The sequence below is a fragment of the Moschus berezovskii genome, chromosome 20 (genome assembly GCF_049115385.1).
Source record: "Moschus berezovskii isolate FMDL1 chromosome 20, NW_MosBer_1.0, whole genome shotgun sequence".
Taxonomy (NCBI): domain Eukaryota; kingdom Metazoa; phylum Chordata; class Mammalia; order Artiodactyla; family Moschidae; genus Moschus; species Moschus berezovskii.
In genome coordinates, this window is record NC_142479.1 from 46,888,671 (window position 1) to 46,907,372 (window position 18,702).

Genomic DNA, 18,702 nt, shown 5'->3' on the forward strand with positions numbered 1-18,702 from the left:
ACCAAGCACACAAAAACTAATTTTCCTGGCTTAATAAAAGAACAAGGTGGGGGCGGAGGGAAGGATTGGCCAGGTGGGGAGAAAACTGGGGCTGGGTGAAATGGACTGTGGTGGGTAGGGAGTGCCCCCTGGGGGCCCTCCCCCTTGGTGAGCTCCCCTGAATCAGCTCTGGTTCCAGCAGGCCCTGCCTCAACACCCTGCATGAGGTGGTCAGTGGGCAAACCAGCCCTTCAGCACCTGCTGTGCACCCAGCCCAGTGGTGGCCAGTGGTTCTCAAGCACTTTCCAGGAGTCAGGTCCTGTGCTGTGGGTTTTACCAACAGGTACCTCACTTGTGCTTCTGAGGAACTGACAGCTGCCCACAACCACAGAGCTGGTGTGTGCACCAATGCCAGCGTCCTTCCTGTATCATGGTGGGCCTGCCTCTGCCCCATCCCAGGGGTGTTGTGGAGGTTGCATATGATTGGGCACACGGTGGCAGCTCACAAGTGCCCTGGGCTGGCAGGTGCGGGGTGAAGGGGAAGCAAGGGAGAGAGGCGTGGGCTGGAATCAGACGGCTTGCCAGGCTCCCAGGTATGTGGCAACTAGCTACAAAGAGGGCTCTCTTGGGACCCAACCAGCCAGTAACCCACCTACTTTCCAAAGCCTGTTTCCTCCCACTGTCCCCCCACCACTACTCCAGCCTTTCCGGGATTTCTGAACGACCCCTCCTGTCTCCAAGCACCTGCACAGGTGAGCCCCTTCCTGCTCCCCAAATCTGCATGTCTGGCACCTTCTCCAGCGCTCAGGCCTCCCACAGGTCCTTCCCTGAGCATTCCAGGGCAGTGCCCCCTCACCTCCCCGTTTTGTCATCCCAGCTTGCAACCATTTCTTGCTGCTCGGCTCTCATACCCCAGTGGACAGTGAGGGCAGCCCCGGTGAGTGCTCGAGGGCCAGTGGAGGAGGGTCGCCGACTGGAAGCGGGAGGTGAGGGGCGTTCCCACCCCTCAACACTCCCCCTACGCGGCATAGTCGGCCCCCGGGAGGGACTAGGGGCTGAGTCGGCCAAAGTCCAGGTCCTCAGGGGCTAGGCAGCACGCTACTTAAACCTACGACCCGCCGCTGGCGGCCTCCTGCCAGACGACGGCCAAGAACAGGAACGCCAGGAGGTCAGTTGGCTGGCCGAGTGGGTAGCCGGGGGCTCGGGGCCGGGGGCCGGCAAGCAAGGGCCCCGCGGCTGCGTGGCAGCCATGGGACCGGCCAGCGCCGCCGCTCATCGCCCTGGGATTTGTAGTTCTCGGCTCCGCGAGAGGCTAGCCCGAGCACGGAAGCTCGGCGCTGCGCGGGCACGGGGACTACATTTCCCAGAAGGCCGGGGAAGCAGGGTCACGGCGAAAGGACCCCGGCCGGAGGCGCTCCTGGGGCCCGATGGGGCCGGTTCTGGGTGTCGGGGGCTTCCTCGAGGCCCGAGCGCGATCCCTGCAAGGCAACCCGCGGCTAACGGGTCCGGGCCGGGCGGGGCCCGTGCGCAGCTCGGTGGCTGCGCCGGACTGCTGCGGGGGCCTCGGCAACCTCGACTTCAGGAAGGTACCGGGCGCCCGGCGGGAGGGGTGTCGCGGGAGGGGCCGCTTCCTACGCCGGGGGGCGGGACCGCCGTTACCAGGCAACGGGGGCGGGGCGCCGGAGCGCTGTCTAGGGCACCGCGCTCGGGCGCGTACACCTATGCACCCCTGGGATCTCGAGGCTCCCGGAGGGCGGCGCCCTGAGCCGAGGCCGGAGGACTGGCCTCCTCCCCGATGGACTAGCGGGGAGTTCGCGGCCTGCCGAGCCCCGCACGGGACGGGCCCGGATGGACTGGGCGGACCGGGTGCTGGAGACCCTCCGGCCCCCGGCCCCCTCCCTCGGAGCCGCCTCTGAGACAAGACATACACGTTTCCGGAGTCTGCCGCTCCTGGTGGAGCCCCAAATGGGTCTCTGCTCGAGGCCACTTTTTGTGGTCCATTCGTTGGTACCGCTGGTCTTGATCGAGAGCAGGTGTCCATCGAAGAAAAACCGCACAACCTGAGGGTTGCGAGTTATGTTCTGTTGAGGGTCTTCCTGCGGACTGGAGCCCGGGAAAGAGCCTCTCAGTAGCTCTGAGAGACTGTTCCAGAGAGGTTAGGGAGGAACCAGGATATATAGAAGTTTTTGCTGGAAAAATTACTGTTAATCACACACACACACACGAAACAGACATCTCTTTCACACACACACACAAGAAACAGACATCTCTTTCACACACACACACAAGAAACAGACATCTCTTTCATGATTTTAGCGCATTTCTGGATCTGGGAAAATGCAAGAGTCTGGGCTTCTTGAAATTATTCCTTAGAACTCATCCTGTCTGTTTTTCTCTATCCTAAACCCCCTCAGGGTGCACCTGGGTTGGCAGCAGTGGCCAATGGCCTGATGGGGGCAACTTTTGTTGCTTACTGGAATGGCAGGTGACATTCTTTGTCGGTTCTCACCGACTTTTCACTCTAGTGAGCCTGGAAATCTAAAATTCTCTCCCGGAGATAAAATTGGTCAATATTTTAGAGACTGGCTGGTATGGAGAGGGACTGCAATCCCGAGATAGCTGGTCCCCTACCTAAGGAGGTGACCTCTGATCTGAACCCTGAGAGATAAGCCGGGGGGTCAGGTGCTCTGATGGAGGGCTGGCAGAACCAAGGCCGTGAGGAGGTGGATTTGTTCCGGAACAAAGAGACACCTCACGTCTGTCCCCAGGAAATGCCGGACAGCCCAAGGGGATGGGAGGAAAGCAGAGGAGGTGAGGAAGACTTATTATTTCAGAGAACTTTCCGTGAAGTGTTGGGTCACTCTGCATGACTTGGGCGGTTCAGAGTGAGCACTCCCATGTAATGGGCACCCAGATCAGGTGAATGTCACCAGCTGCCCTGGGAGGACGAATGTATCTGACGGCATCCTTTGAATCCTAGATTGCTGATGGCGTTAGAGGTCTTGAAACCCATGAGGTCCATGGAGTGCCGTACTTTCTATCCTAGCAGATCTCAGACGAGAAGGACAGAGATCTTGGAATGCCAGAGGGGACCCTCGGGATTGCCTAGCCTGGGGTGGCTGCTTCACGGATGAGAACTCCGGGTGGAAGGATGGGCACCATTGACTAGAGGGGGAGAGACCTTAGGGCTTTGGGCAGTGGAGCCCCTGCAAGGTTAAGGTCTGAGCAAGGCCTGGCAGTGGGGGAGGGGGAGACTTTCTGGGTGTGTGCAGGCAGGTCTCTTCTGCTATTTCTCCCTTCCCTCTGGGGCTGTGCAGTGGGACCGACCTGGGAGCTTTCGGGAGATGGGTCAGGGTGACCCTCACTGGCTAACATTCCATTTTCCACCGCTGCCTCTGTTGGTACAGTTAAGCTTCCTGTTGCCAACAACATTCCACGTTGTCTATTTGTGCCGCTTGGCAGCCCTCCTCCCTCCTCTGTCAGAATCTCTGGTTTGGAGAGATATTGTCCCCGGGATGGTTTCTTTGCATCCAACACATCTGAGCTACAGGCCGGCAGTGAGCTGACCCAGCCCCGTCCGATGGCCGGGGCAGGGGTGGTGGTGGGGGTAACAAGGTCATGGTGAAAATCCAAACTCCTCTAGTAGCCACAGTTTAACAACTAAGAAGAAATTGGTGAAGTTACTTTTAATAATATATTTTACCCAATACATAATAAAAAGTCATTCTGTCATGTACCACTGCACGACCCCAGCAGCCACGCGCCTGCTGACGTGGGCGCAATGCCCTTGACCAGTAGCTCCTGGGCCTGTTCCAGTGGGTTCGGAATCAGGGCTTTGTTTTTAGCTTAGAAAGTACCCCCCTGCCCCCTGGGCTGAGGAGTGCCCCTGCTGCAACCTCATTGACCAAGGCCCTCTCTACCCTGCACTTGGCTCGGCTCTTCCTTGGCTCAGAAGCCACGTGAAGCCCGCTGGCTGGTGGGCGATGGAGCCGGACAGAAGGGCTCCGATGGTGCCAGCTTCTTGGGGAGCCCGGGCTGCCAGGGCACAGTCAGGGATGCCACTCATGCCCGTTTCCAGATGGTTCCCCAGCCCTTGTCCCTTGTGAGCGTGGGTGGTGTAGGTGTCCAAAGGGGCCCTTCAGTTACTTGCTCTGGAAGATGAGAGCTCTGTCAGCTGTGAAGTTCGGGTGACCACACTGAGGGTGGGTGGTCTTCAGAAGGCAAGGTTCAGGCTGCGTCCAGGCCATGCTTGGGGGCCGGGCCCCTTGGGCTGCACAGTCCCTGTATGTGACTGCTCTGTGACCATTTAGGAGGCAAATCCCAGGGGGTCCGGGGCATGCCGGAGCTGCCTTCCAGGGTGAGATGTTTACCTACTACACAAGAGTTGTTTTTCAAACTCTCTTGGTGTTATCACATTGGTCAGAATAAACATCAGGCCATTTCTTTGGACAACTTATTCTGTGAAGCTCTCAGGGACGTAATTTTTGTCTTCAGTGTTTTGGGGTGAGAGTCCAGACCTTTGGCAAGTCATGTCAATGTACAGAGCGTTGGTTTCTCCTGCCTCTGTTGAGATGGCCGTATGGCTTTTCCTCTTCTGCCCTGTCTGTATGGATGTTGGTTGTCACACCAGCCCCACATTCCTGGGGTGACCCCCAACTTGGTCCTGATCTGTTCTCCTTGTATATGTTGCAGACTTTGAGTTTCCATCATTTCGTTCAGGGTTTTGGAGGGCTGTGTTCATGAGGAGTATGGTTTGTAGTTTTCTTGTAGTGTTTTTGTCTGGTTATAGCGTTAAAGGAATGCAGGCCTCTTAGTAGGAGCTGGGAAGTGTTCTGGGAGAGACTGTGTGGAACCGTGGTTCTTTGTTCCTTAAATGTTTGGTGGAATTCATCACTTTGCCGACAAAGGTCTGTCTAGTCAAAGCTTTGGTTTTTCCAGTAGTCATGTGTGGCTGTGAGAGTTGGACCATAAAGAAAGCTGAGTGCTAAAGAATTGATGCTTTTGAACTGTGGTGTTGGAGAAGACTCTTGAGAGTCCCTTGGACTGCAAGGAGATCAAACCAGTCAATCATAAAGGAAATCAGTCGTGAATATTTATTGGAAGGACTGATGTTGAAGCCGAAACTCCAATACTTTGGCCACCTGATGTGAAGAACTGACTCATTAGAAAAGACAGGTTGCACCTGTTTCCCCCACTTATCCCCCAGGGGAGGTGGCCATAGAGGCCCCCTCTGGTCCTTCTGGAGGGTGGGAGGGAGCCCCCAGCCCAGATTGTCTGCTGCCTGGAGACCTTCTGTGCCTGGTGCCCTGATCGAGGTCATGGCTGCCTTAGTACAGAACTTCATGGCCCTCCTTTGTGTGTCTGTGCTGGTGCTTGGCTCACAGCACTGGTTTCCTGGTAAATGTCTCCTGAGTTGCTGGGAGGCCCTGAGATGGAGGGTCCTGCTGGAGGCCGACACTGTCCCCAGCCTGTCCCTCGCCCTCTGCTGAGCGGTACGTGGGTCCCACCTGCGGTCGATGTGACTTTGGCTCCTGGGCCCCTGCTGTTTGTTTGGATGTCACAATGTGACCCGGGTACTGTTGACCTGCCACGTCTGTGTACCCCTCACATGGCAAGCGGAATGGTCCAGCCTCTGAGCCCCTCACGGAGCACAGCCTGGGTGCGGTAAGCGGAGCATCTCCTTTCCATTCCAGCGCTGGGACCCTGCAGCCTGTGACCTTGGAGCCACAGGGGCTGCATCATTAGTGTTACCAAGAGCAGAGGGCCAGGACTTCCGCGGCTTTAGTAAGGTGGGGGGACCCTTCCCATAGCTGAGGTGGCCCGGGGGGTGGTGGTGCAGGGTTCTGGGGGTGGCATTGGGGACCTGCCTGCTCTGCTCCTGTCTGACAGGGTTTTGGAGGGAGGGCCTCCTTGGGTCACAGAGATAACAGCAGCCCAAAAGGGACCTGCTGGCCTCAGAGCCTAAAGCCAAGAGGGGCCCCTCTGCTGCCACCTGGCCTGTTCGTCATTCTCTGCTCCGCACGCCCCTCTCTGGGCAACGCAAATCCCCCTTCAAGGTGACCAGATGCTTCCCAGGTGATGAGGGCCCTGGGACCTGGGTAGGGGCCACGATCCTAACGGGGGGTTGGGGGGGACCCGGCTGGATGTCGGCTTCCGGTGGCCTCAGCCAGTGTCTTTCTTCTGCTCACTTGTCTGGCCCCCTAGGGAATGTTCAGGACTTATCTTTGCCCCAGTGCCTGAACCTGGAATCTGGAATCTGGAATCTGGAAGGGCTGGTTGACCTGGCCTCTGCGAACCTCTGGCTTGCTTGTCTCCGAGCAGGCATGACAAGAGGGCTGGTGCTGCTGAGTGACTGCCTGAGGTGAGGCGTGAGCACTTACACGTCACTAGATGCATGTTAGTCTTGCTTCAGGGGCTTAGCTGGCAGAGTCCCCTCAGAGTGGTGCCTCCTGGGGGTGCTCCGTGTTTGCTGAATGTAAATACCTGAAGCCTGGCAGGAGTACCACGTCTCTCCCTGGGCCCTTTGGGGAAAGGGGGCCAGTTCCCAGTTCCCCTGCTGACTTTCTTTCCTGAGGTATAATTCACATAGTGATGTCTGCCCAGATGGAGAGTTCTCATGTACCCCTGACCACCCAGGCTCCATCACCCCAAAAGACCCCTCTGCACCCTCCAGGCAGCCACTGGACAGCGTGCTGGGTTCCTCCTGCTCACTAGCCAGAGCCTGGGTGACCTCGAGCCCTTGGCCACCATCTGCACCTGCTCCCCACGTGGGCAGGCCTCACGCTTGACCCTTTGCCCTCTCTCCTTCTGGCTCTGCCAGCCCAGGGTCACTTGTGGGGCAGGAGGCACAGCCTGAGGACACAGGGCTTCTGTGGGACTGTGGGGTTTCCCATCCTTGTACAGGTGTCTGCTGGCTGGTAGTGAAAAGTGACAGGAGCTGAGGCTGTGTGAGCAGCGGGGCCTGGAGGATCTGTGATGTGGAGGAAATGTGATGGGTGTCAGGGTGGACACGTTGAATCCCAGGGTTGCTGGCACGGCTGCAGGGAAGGGTTTTTGACTCCCCTCTGCTGAGTGGGAACAGTCCACCGCCACTTGCTGGCCCTGGCATTTGGGGACATTGGTCTCCCCATGGACACGGTCGCCAAGTTGGAGGCTCTGGATTCTTCTGGTTCAGAGGAACTCCTTAAAACGGCATCTGCTGACAGTGACACTCTTGTCTGCAGAAATGCCACAGAAGCTCCCATAGGAGTTGTTGCTGTCATAAACATGTTGAGAAGCACGTTTTGTGTGCTGGCCCTAAGCTGGACGTGGTGATTCAGAGGACAGGCCAGGGCTGGGAGCCATCATCGGGAAGTGTGGTTTACGGAGTTGATGGATGTGACCGAATATGATGCAGGTCAGAGCTCAGACTCCCAGTATGTCCCTGGGCTCTTCACTGCACATGACTGTCCCCCCCAGCTCCGCCCCCTGGGGATGGGAGACTGACCTGCCTTGAGTGGGTTCCACCTCTGGGTTTCTGAGGAACTGAGGACTGCACCCCCAGTCAAGGCTTGAGAACATTGTTTGATTTCTCAGCTTAAGAGTCGCCAGAAAAATACATACTTAGGAAGCACAGCATCTGGGGAGCTGGTGAATCTCTGGCCTCAGAAGCAGAGGGGTCTGCAGGCTCAGGGCCGCTCCCTGCAGGGCCCATTCACACTACCTGGGCTGCTCCCTGTCTCGCTCTGAAGTCAGAGGGAGGGGGTTGAAGTCGCTGGAGCACAGGTTGCCAAGATGTTCCCTTCCCACCCTGTGTTTTACTGATGATGAAACAAGGGCCACCATTCACCCAATAAACACTCTGTGCCAGGCAGATGATACAGAGATGGGGAAGAAATGGCCCCTCATCCAGAGGAAACATGACCAAACAGGGACAGATGGCCAAATACTTGTGATGGGGTACACACTGAAGACACAGGAGGGGGCCATGGGCGAGGGTACCGGACATGCTCTCACTGGGTCTTGAGGGATGAATAGGAGTTTGATTGATAGAGGGTATTTCAGAAGGCGTTTGAAAGGGTTGCTGTTTGTGGGTGGGGGTGGCAGGAAGAATGGCAGGTAAGACTGGTGGAGGGGAATCCATCAGGGATGTTGGGCTGGGTGGGGAGGCATGGGTGCTGGTGTGGTGGGAAGTGAGGCTTGGGAGCCAGCCCCTTCCTGGGGGCACTGGGACACTTGGCAGAGTTTTGAGCAAGGGGATGATGGGGGCACCACTAGAGTGGACTTGCCGTGAGAGGAGGGAGCTGGCAGTGAGGCAGGGTGAGCAGGAGGAGCACTGGGGCCAGTGAGGCCCCCGACTGCGAGGGTCTGCTTTCATGGAGGGGGCTGGTGCCGGACCTTAGCCCGCTCGGTCGGCGGCTGAGCAGGACCCAATCAGGACTCTGGCCCATCCCACTCCCGACCCCCACACACAGACAGCATTTCAGTAGGCGGAGCCTCACAGTCTGACGTGCTTAAGAAATGTCCTCTGGTTCAGCCACTCCTCAAGGCTTTGGGGCTGGTGGGGTCTCCCTCAGGCTGCAGCCTGTCCTTCCTAGGGGCTTCCACACCTTGGCAGGTGCCACCTGGTTGGGGGGGAGCTAGCTGAAAGGGTGGCAACGTACATGGTGCCCTACTGTGGCCCATCCAGGCAGGGCCCAGCCTTGCTCCCCACAGTTGCTGAGGGGTCTTGGCCATCCTCTGTCCATCCTGCACCTGTGCCTTCATGGCCCTGGCCTGGGCCAGTGCTCCCGGCATTCCCATAAGCGTGCACCTCTGGTTCTTGGCTCAGCCTTTCTCCTGTCTTGGGCGGTCAACTGAGTCTGGCTTTTCCCTGGGCCCTGCCAACTGACAGGCAGAGGAGGCCACATGGGAGGGACATGCCAGCATCTGAGCTCCGAGACGTTCGTGAATCTTTCACAGCCATGGTCAGCGGCATAGTGGGCCGAGACATGCCGGGAGTGGTCACCTGTGGAGTGTCTGCAGGGCTGGGTGGCCTGAGACAAACACTTTCCGAAAGAATGAACTGTGTCTCCGAGAGAAACGAAGTACAAAAACCTTTGCAGGTGATATTATGGGAAAGACTAGAGCCCCCGTGGTCCTGACTTTCTTCCCAGTTGAGGCTTATCTTTATTGTAAATTGTGTGTGAACTAAAGAGCCTCTTGATGAGAGTGAAACAGGAGAGGGAAAAAGTTGGCTTAAGACTCAACATTCAAAAAACTAAGATCATGGCATCTGGTCCCATCACTTCATGTCAAATAGATGGTGAAACAATGGAAACAGTGTCAGACTTTATTTTTTTGGGCTCCAAAATCGCTGCAGATGGTGACTGCAGCCATGATATTAAAAGATGCTTGCTCCCTGGAAGAAAAGCTATGACCAACCTAGACAGCATATTAAAAAGCACAGATATTACTTTGCCAGCAAAGGTCCGTCTAGTCAAGGCTATGGTTTTTCCAGTAGTCATATACGGACTGAGAACTGGACTATAAAGAAAGCTGAGCACCAAAGAATTGATGCTTTTGAACTGTGGTGTTGGAGAAGGCTCTTGAGAATCCCTTGGACTGCAAGGAGATCCAACCAGTCCATCCTAAAGGAAATCAGTCCTGAATATCCATTGCAAGGACTGATGCTGAAGCTGAAACTCCAATACTTTGGCCACCTGATGTGAAGAACCGACTCATTGGAAAAGAGCCTGATGCTGGGAAAGATTGAAGATGGGAGGAGAAGGGGACAACAGAGGATGAGATGGTTGGATGGCATCACTGATGTGATGGACATGAGTTTGAGTAAGCTCCAGGAGTTGGTGATGGACAGGGAAGCCTGGTGTGCTGCAGTCTATGGGGTCACAAAAAGTCAGACACAACTGAGCGAGTGAACTGAACTGAACTGCATATGGAGAGGTACCATGGATCTCTAAAAAGAAAAAACAGAGTGATGCAGTGACTTAGGACTCAGAATGTCAGTGGTGTCTCATCCTTTTTAAAGAAAGAATTCAGTGCTGGAAGCATCTGGCTGTCTCCTCCTTGTCCCCAGAGGCGGGTGGGGGGCGGATCTCAGTTCTGTCCCCAGGGATGTCTGGGCCGTGTCTGGAGCCAGTTTTGGTTGTCATAGCTGTGGAGGGCTACCAGCATGGAGTGGGTGGGGGCCACAAAGAGTGAGTGGCCAGAGGGTGGACAGGGAGAAGGTGGGGGAGACCCAGCCCAGGCACAGGAGGGGTGCTCAGCTGTGTGGTGGTGGTTCCTGAAAAATGCACAATGTCCATTTGACGTGTATTTGAAAACAAGGCAAGCTGGTCTGTTTAAATTCTCTAGTTGCTTTGGGAATGGTGCATCTGGTTTTCCCAAGCTCCTGTGATGCACACATGTTCCATGCGTGCCAGTAGGAGCAGTCATGCACACATGTGTATGTTCCCGGGGCCGGTTTCTGGGGTTGGGGACCCCCCACCAACACTCAGGAGTGTAGTCTAGTGGGTGGGAAAAGCCACTGCTGCTCTTTCCATCTGGTTCTCAGATGCTGAGCATCCTCACACGGGTGTCGTTCCCTCGGGTTGGCTCTAAACACCTCCACAGTTTCCTGGTTACCCCAGTGGGGTCGCTGCCCCACCAGGTGCTGGACACTCACCTTCAGAGTCGCCGATTTCCTCCCTGGCTTCCTCTGTGGCCCGACCGCCCTCCAACAGGCACAACACGGCTGGCTGGGTTTTGCTTTTTATCTTCAGATTTATGAGATTACACTGTAGTAACTTTTGCCAGACTTGGACACACCGGAGCCTGCTGGCCTGTTCCCGGAGGGTAACTTTGTTTCTGAGCTCTGGGCTTGTCTTCTCTCCGGTGTTGGCCAGGCGGGGCCGGGTGGGGCAGGCCCGTCTCCCACTGACGCCACTCTGTCCCTTCAGGCAGACCTCTGCATTATGACCCGGCTGCTCGGCTACGTGGACCTCTCGGAACCCCACTTTGTGGCTGCCGTCCTTGCCATTGTCTTCAATCCGCTCTTCTGGAATGTGGTAAGTGCATCCAGGGTGGGCTTCATGGACAGACAGGTGGACGGATGGACAGACTGGCGGCTCTTCCCTCCCTGTCTGTCTCTGGTCAGCGTGGGAGCATCCTCCTGCTTCCCTGCCAAGGTCGGCACCCGGGGAGGACGCCCCTCCCCTTGAGGTCCTGCCACATCTTGGCTTTAGCAGACAGCCCAGGGCTGCCCTGTGTGCCTGGTGGGGCCGTGCTCTTCCAGTGGGTGAGTTGGAAGGTCTTGGCTGGGGTTTGCTCCCCTCCTGCTACGTGCACAACAAGCCATCTTCTTGTGAATCTCCCACCCCAGCATCAGATGTACTCCGTAGCCATGGTCACTTTTCCCAAATGAGGCTTCCCTCAGAGTGGTCTGAAGCCCCTGGGCTGAAGGGCACTGGGGAACAGGAAGGAACCCATAGCAAGTGAACCAGGTGGCAGACCCATGCCAGGTCATCTGTGGGTACAGGGCCTTGCACCGGCTGGGTGGGAGGTGGATGGAGGGCAGTGGGCTCTGGGCCATCCCTCTGCCAGCCCTTCTGGGAGACACCCCTCCCCGGCAGGATGAGGGGAAGCTTCGGGGGCCTCTGGTCTGCTGTCTGCAGCAGCATCTTGGGGGTGGGGGAGAGGCCACCCCCAAGGCCCGGCTGGCAGAGCTGTGGACGCCTTATGCTCACCTCCAGGGTGTTGGCACACGCTGTTCCAAGCTTTCTTCATCTCAGGTGGCCGCTCGGTCCCCAGGGCAGAACAGGACATATTTGCATTTGGTTGATGAGTTAGGTCTTCTCTTCATCTGGTGGGAGCAGGGTGGGGGCGGGGCTGCTCATCACAAAGAGGCCACAGTCAATGTGCCGTCCCTCCCGACAGACAGAGTGGTCTCCTTGAGGGGAGGGACACGCCCTGGTCAACATGCCGTCCCTCCGTCCTGACAGACTGGTCTTCTTGAGGGGAAGGACTTGTGTCCTTTTCCACACGCCCTGCTGGTTTCCCTGACACGTGACCATAGGCTGGGTAGTCCAGAACAGCAGGGACACTCTCCACCAGCTCTAGGGGGCCAAAAGCCTGAAACCAGTGAGCAGTTACACAGAGGCTGGCGTCCGGAGTTGTAGGCAGGCATCCAGCGGGATCGGGGCTCCTTGGCTGGACTGAGCTTCGGGAGGAGCCAGGCAGGGGCGGGTGGGGAGGTGGACAGGCCAGCGGTCCTGAGGGAGGACCCTTAGTGCTGGCCTGCACCCTGGTTGTGTCTCAGGCAGTGGCGAGATGTGTGTGAGAGGTGCACACGTGGCTGTACATGTGTGTGCAACACGTGAGCACGGGGAGCTGGGCTGGGCGTGGACAGGCTGTCTGACACCCTTGCTTCCGTCTGGCTCAGAGTCTGACTCCGAGGGCATGGCTGTACACCCACTGGGCTCCATGCCGAGCTGGATTTTTGCAGAGCTACTGGGTGTCTGGCCTTAGCTCCCAGTGGGGACGGTCAGCCCGGTGTCACCAGGACCCACGCTCGCTCCTCTGGCCTGGATGGGCCATGGCATGTATGTGTGTGTGCTTCTTAGGACGTGGACATGTGTCCTCAGATGCAAGCAGCCCTGCCTGCCCCACGGCCCGAGCCCTAAAGGGAGAGCTTTGTGGGGCAGCGGGCAGCAGCTGGGCTAACTTTAGAGTCTAGGGGTCTGAGCGGGGCAGCGTTAAAGCATATGTGGCGACTGGTACATATGGTACCAGGTAGCTCGCCAGGTGCCCAGACCGTGTGGTGGGCAAGGGAACGAGGAGGGAGTCCCAGTGAGACCCCACCTGATTAGGCTGCTTCTCCCCCGTGGTCCTGACACTCCAGGGGTGCAGCCTGACTTTCCTCTCAGTCCTGCCGGGGCGTGGGGGTAGAAAGAGCCTCCCCTGGGGTGCTTCACCACTGGAGGTGGTGGTGGGTAGTGGGGCGGCATTTGCATTTGAGCTTGTGTTGATTTGTTAGGGCAGGTATAGGGGGCTGGTGGGTTATCTCTGGGGTCTCTGCTGCACAGAGGGGCGGTTTAATGACACACAACCACCGGGTCTCCTCGCGTGCCCCCCACCCCCCCTGCCTTTGCAGGGTCTGCTCCCTCTGAGAAGAACCTCCCCTCTCCCACCAGCCCTCCCTGAGCCCTGGCCCCAGCAGACGTCTGTGAGCCCTGATCCTTGTGAGTTTGTGTTTCACCCCCTCCCTTAGACCAAGGGCTCCTGGGAGCTGAGGGCAGGGCCTGGCTCAGTAAGTTTTTGTGGGCCTGAGTGGCCTGGGGGCCAAAGGCCAGGTAGTTTCTCCACTGGGGGCGAGTAGTAGGCCCCCCTGCTGACCTACAGCGCCAGCCTGGCTGTGTCGTCGGCTTTGCCCCATTCCCTGGTCCTCCTCTGAGGCCATCTGAGATTCAGGAAAAATGTCCAAGGCATGGGGTTTGTCTCTATTTACTTCCCACTTGCTCTGGCCTGGGCCTCAGCTGTATCATCTGAGGTCTGAAGGGTGTTGGGGCAAGGGGTGGCCTTTGTCCAGCTCACCTCCAGGGTTGGCTGCCAGGTGGCGGGGGAGGGGAATTTATGTGAAGGGTCTGGAAGCCCGGGTCACACTTGGCCAGGAGGAGCAGCCTTGGGAGCCTGTTCCTGCCGCATTTCCTCTGATCCCGCCTCCTGGCCCTGCCCTGGCTCCCTGAGCCTCAGAGGGGCTAGGGTGGGAGGCGGTCAAGGACTCAATGCCCACGGCGCCTCAGGGAAAGCCCCTGGGCACACGGTGTTTCTGGACCTGAGATCCCTGTAGTTTCTCTAAAGAGGCATTGGCCTTGGAGTGTGGGCTCTGGGGGACAGAGGTCATGAGAGAGGAGGGGCTGGACCCAGAGTCCTGGGCAGAGCGGGATGGAGAACCAGGCCACCAGATGCGTCCAGGGAATCAGGGGAGGGTGGGATTGGGGCTGCAAAGCTTCCTAGACTAAACTTGTCCAGATCCTGTGCTTGTTGTCTGAGGCTCCGACCAGTCTTGGAGGACAGTCCCTGTGCCCACGACCAGCTTTGCAGGGACAGGGGCTGCCTTGGGAGATGATGAGCTGGGGGGGGGTCACCCCGGGGTTGGGCCTGTCCTCGCTGCCTCTGGGACCCACCCCCCTTGGGGCAGACCCACCCTTGTGCCCAGCGGGGACAGAGGTGAATCTGCCTAAACTCAGCTTTCCCTGTCCTCTCTCGGGGTGTCAGGCACGAGCACTGCTTAGCATTGGGGAGCATGGGAGGAAGGGGTGCAGGCAGAGTTCCCCTGGGCAGTCCCTCTGCTCTCAGTTCTGTAGAGTCCAGCCTTGTCCTGCCGGTCCTGGGCGAGGTGGTGGGTGGGGGTCAGCCAACTGCTCTCAATGTCCCCAGCAGCCTTGGGTGGGGGACCAGGGGGCTGCACTGCAGCGATGGGGACAGGACAGAGACTAGGGGTGCTGGGGGCAGGTGTGCTCACTGATGGCCGTCCTGGGACTGAGCATTGTTGTCACCACCTCCCCAAAGGGATTTGATGTGCAGACTCCTGGGGGGAATAGGCAGGTCCGCCCCAGGTTTTTTCAGAAGTGGCAGCTAAGGACCAGAGAGGTCGCTTGACCTGCCTAGGTCACAGAGCTGCGAGAGCAGAGCCAAGCCTGACAGCCGGGGCTCCTGCTCCTGTGCATTACCCCCTCCCCCCGGCCCCCTCCTCCCTGGGCCCCCCTCCTCCCCTGGCCCCCCTTCTTCCCCAGCCCTCCTCTAGGAGGGCCTGCCCGGTGCAGACACAACCCTGAGTGGCAGGTTGGCTGGCCCAGCAGGGACAGGACCGGAGGCCCTGCTGGCAGGAGAGGCCCTCCTGGTCCCTGTTGGGGGTCCAGCCTTGCAGCCTCAGCCCCTGCAGCCTCGGGTGCGCCTGCAGGGCTGGTGTGTAGCACGCCCTGACAGTGTGTGGGCTCTCTGTGGGGCGGCCTTGAGAGGCAGCCACCTGGGAGAGGTGCCAGGGGCAGGACAACTCCGGTGACCTTGGGCCCATCCTTGGCTGCTTGGCCCCAGAAGCCAAGGGCAGCTGTGCCCCTGCCCCCTAAGTCCTCCCTGCCTATCTTGCCAGCCTGGGGAGGGGCGTGGGCCTCTGAACTCAGTGGCCTGTCCTGCTGCTGCGGCCTCCTGACCTGGACCTGGGTGGGAATTTTGGTCTCTCTCATCTGTCTGTAAAACAGCCACAGTCATCAGGGTCTCGAGGCTGGACTAGAAGTTTGCTGGCAGCTGCCACCCCTCCTCCTCTCCAGCCACTCTCTGTTGGCCTCTCCTGGTCACTCTTCGTGACTGGGCTGCCCGGGCAAAGGTGCCACCCTGCAGTGACAGGGCTCCACTTGCGTCTCAGCTCAGGGCAGGTTCTGGGACGGTCACTCCATTGTTGGCCACGCTTGGATGCCACATCAGTGCCTCTGGAGCCCATAGCAGGCAGCTTGGAGGCAGGGCGGGAAGCATGAAAAGGTCAGCTGTGACTGTGAGGCTGCTGTCAAGGTACTAGCCAGGTCTCGCAGGTCGGCTGGTGGTGGAGGTGAAGGGTCCTGACCACCTGAAGCTGTCTCCTTGTACCAACAGCCAAACACCTGCACGAGCTGCTTTCTGAGAAGCAGGCGTGGGGAGACGGGAGGTGTGGCCAAAAGCACCAGGTTTCTCTGCTGGCAGGACCGTGACCTCCCTGAGGCGGCCCCATGGATGCAACAGGCAGGGGCACGGCCTTGCTGGGAGCACCTCAGGGTCCCTCCAAAACGAACCCCAGTGGCAGTGGGAGGGTGTTCCAGCACGGGCTCAGCCCTCCAGTAGCTGAGCCCCGACGGCAGCCTGGCTGCCAGGTTTCAGGCAGAGCGCACTGGCCGGGTCTTCCCATCTTGGTGTTAGTTGGAGCCCTGACCCTGGTTCTCTGGCCCAGGTCTGAGCGTGGCCTACAGGGCAACTCAGCACTCGGTCCGAGGACATGGCAGGAACCTCACAGCCGTTTTATCCCCCTGCCTGCTGGGCGCCCTCATGTTTGAAATTGTGCAAATGGCGATCGGGGGACTGTGACCCCGAGGGCCGTGGCATACAGGCAGGCAGCCCATCACCCAGCGGACAGAGCAGCATGTCCAGAAGACGTTGTTCCTGATGCAGATTTGACACCTTTCTGGATCAGCGCTGACCCCCCCTTCCCCAGGAGCTCGGAAAGTCAGGTGTGAGATCCAATTGCCTAATTTTAGACCTTGGGTGTGCATGTCAGAACAACAGGAGAATTAGAGAGGGAACAAGGACAGCCCGGCCTCACCCTTGTTAGCTGTGAAGCCAGCATGATCCCTGGGGTGGGGGAGGCACCACCGGTGGCCTCAGTGGCAGGGGAGTAGACAGGAGCAGAGCTTCTCTCTCGGGGCCCCTCCTGGGTGGAGCTCAATGGAGACACAGAGAGGGACTGGCCGGCGGGTGGGCCATGGCCTCTATTGCTGGAGGGCAAGTCACTGGGTAGATGAGGCAGGTTTGGCCAGCATCTTCTAGGAAGAACCTGCTTCGGGCAGTATTTGCCCAAACTGGTCAGGGAAGCACTTAGGTCGCCCCGGCCCTGCTCTCCTTGGGAGCCCAAGGGCTCAAGAGGATGGGGGCGCAGAGGCGGGGGTGGGCAGGCTGGGAGGTGGGCCCTGGGCTCATCCAGTGGTTCTGACCCCTCAGCTGCTGACATGTCTGCTGCCAGCATCTCCCTCCTGGCCTACCTCTCACCTGCTGTTCCCTCCTGGCCTGCCTCTCACCTGCTGTCTGGGCTCCTTAGAATCGTGTGTGAAGTGCAGCCATGTCCACTGGAAGCAGAAATCATTGTTCCCTGGGCCGGGGCGGGGGGTCACCCTGGAAAAGCGCATGACCCCCATCTCCTTGTCCTTGAAGATGTAGGATCTTTCGGCTCCAGCTCCCTTGGGGTCCCTGCTGTCTGCCCGTCCCCCAGGGAGGGAGGAGGGTTTCTTTTTTTGGTCTCTCTGCATTTAGTATGTTGAAAGTTTAAATGTTGGCCATGCATATGCATGGCCCACAGCCCATGGTCTGCAGACGGTGGATGGTGAGAATGGCCGTCTCTCCCCTGCCCCCAGCCCCAGGCATGCTCTGCATTGAGGCTCGGGTGCACTGAGACGCCTCCAGCTCCCGTGGCAGGCCCAGTAGGCCCCTCATCCTCTCCTTCAGAAAATCGGGGAACACTGACCTCAGAGCAGTCGTGGGAACCGGCCTGTGTTGGGGTTTCCTAAGTATTGGGCCCTGTTCCCATGACCCTCCATGGAGACTTTCGCCTCGAGAGGCTTCTTGCTCTCTCAGCCCCTCGTGGGGATATGCTGTCCTCAGCTCACTGGGCTCCACCGGCAGATGAGCGCCTGGTCTCAGACTTGGCCCATAAACAGCCCTAGAGCAAATGTGCTCGTCCTGCTTATCTGCTTATGTCCAGGATCTACTTCGGGACCTGGCAGCTCCAGGTCCTGGGGCGGCAAGGCTCTGATGGGGAAGATGGCTGGGAGGCCCAGGCCCTGTGTCCCGAGGCTGAATGAAGGCCGACCCGCCAGGTGGCTTGCGCATGATCCTTGACCCCCAGGTGCCGCAGGAATCCCTGAGCCCCTCGGGAGGCCATGCAGGCTCTTCCTGGGGAGAGCACGCTGTGGGCAGGACTGCACTGTTCCGTATTCTGTCTCGTGTGTCCTCGGGGACACAGAGCCGTGATCACTGCCCCCTACCCAGGTCCCAGGCATGTTCCTGCCCTGTTGGAGGGGGAAGATTAGCTAGCCCAGAACACGGTATTTTGACCCAGGCTGTACCCAGCGAGGAGAGACTGTCCCCAGTCGCATGGCTTTGTGAAGGGGATTGGGTTTCCATCAGGATGAAGCCTCTCTGTGCTTCTCTGCTGGGGGTGGCATGGGTGGAGGAAGCTGCTGCTGCGTCTCCACAGCCTCTGGAAGAACTCAGGCCCAGGGGGTCCGTGGCCATGACCAGGACATGCCGCCTCGCAGCGCTCAGGCCCAGTGGGAAAGCACAGCTTTTGCCCAAGGAAGGGGTGGATTTTCTCAGCTGCAGTTGTAACAAGTGGGCAGGGGGTCTGGGGGGCAACAGCCTCGTGGGAAGGGGGCCAGTAGCCGGACATGGGGACCGCCATTCTGTCTCTGCCACTTTAACAGACACTTACTCGGGTCCAAAGTAAAAGGCTAGGCTGCGGTCACTGCAGAGCTGGACCTAGCGCTGGGTCAGGGAGACCTCTGGACACGTCATAGATTGGGCACGTGTGTTAGTCCACCTCTCCATCCACTGCCTGATGGGCCTCCTGCCTGTCTTTGAGGCCTGTGTCCACACCTTTGGCCACTGACTGTGGGGCCTCTGGGCCTCTAGGGGCCACGGGCATGATGACTCCTCGTCCTTCTCAATGCCTCTTGAATCTTCCACCATGGGTCCCCCTCCCGTCGAAGCTCTAGGCCTCATACCTGCTCCCCACTGGACACAGGCAGCTCCCGAGTCTGGTCTGTGGACGGAAGGTCCTGATCAGCTGCGGTCCCTGTGAAGTGGGGTGGTGCTGGTGGGGTGGTGCTGATGGCTCTGACTGTCATGGGTTCCCCCGCCTGGCCCCCGTGTTTGCCCTTCTGACCTGCTGGGTCTCGGGTAGGAATTTCCCTCTGTCTCTGGCTCCTCTGCTCTGCTGTCTCCTCTGGATGTGTGATGTCCCTTGTTGCT

The 18,702-nt window shown here is 58.7% G+C and overlaps 1 protein-coding gene across 5 annotated transcripts in view; it reads left to right on the forward strand.

Moving 5' to 3' along the window:
• The first annotated feature begins 496 nt into the window (after positions 1–496).
• Positions 497–18,702, forward strand: part of PEMT (phosphatidylethanolamine N-methyltransferase) — a 35,695-nt gene continuing 17,489 nt past the window's right edge. The window contains exons 1-3 of one of the 5 annotated variants that reach the window (XM_088828955.1): positions 1,464–1,565; positions 5,673–6,340; positions 10,896–11,003. In XM_088828955.1, coding sequence (XP_088685081.1) covers positions 10,911–11,003 — 93 coding nt within the window. In that variant the 5' untranslated portion in view covers positions 1,464–1,565; positions 5,673–6,340; positions 10,896–10,910. Of the gene's footprint in view, positions 573–709; positions 732–1,026; positions 1,148–1,353; positions 1,566–5,672; positions 6,341–10,895; positions 11,004–18,702 lie in introns of those variants that run through there. The other 4 variants (XM_055407481.2, XM_055407482.2, XM_055407480.2 and 1 more) reach the window with 4 other exon arrangements.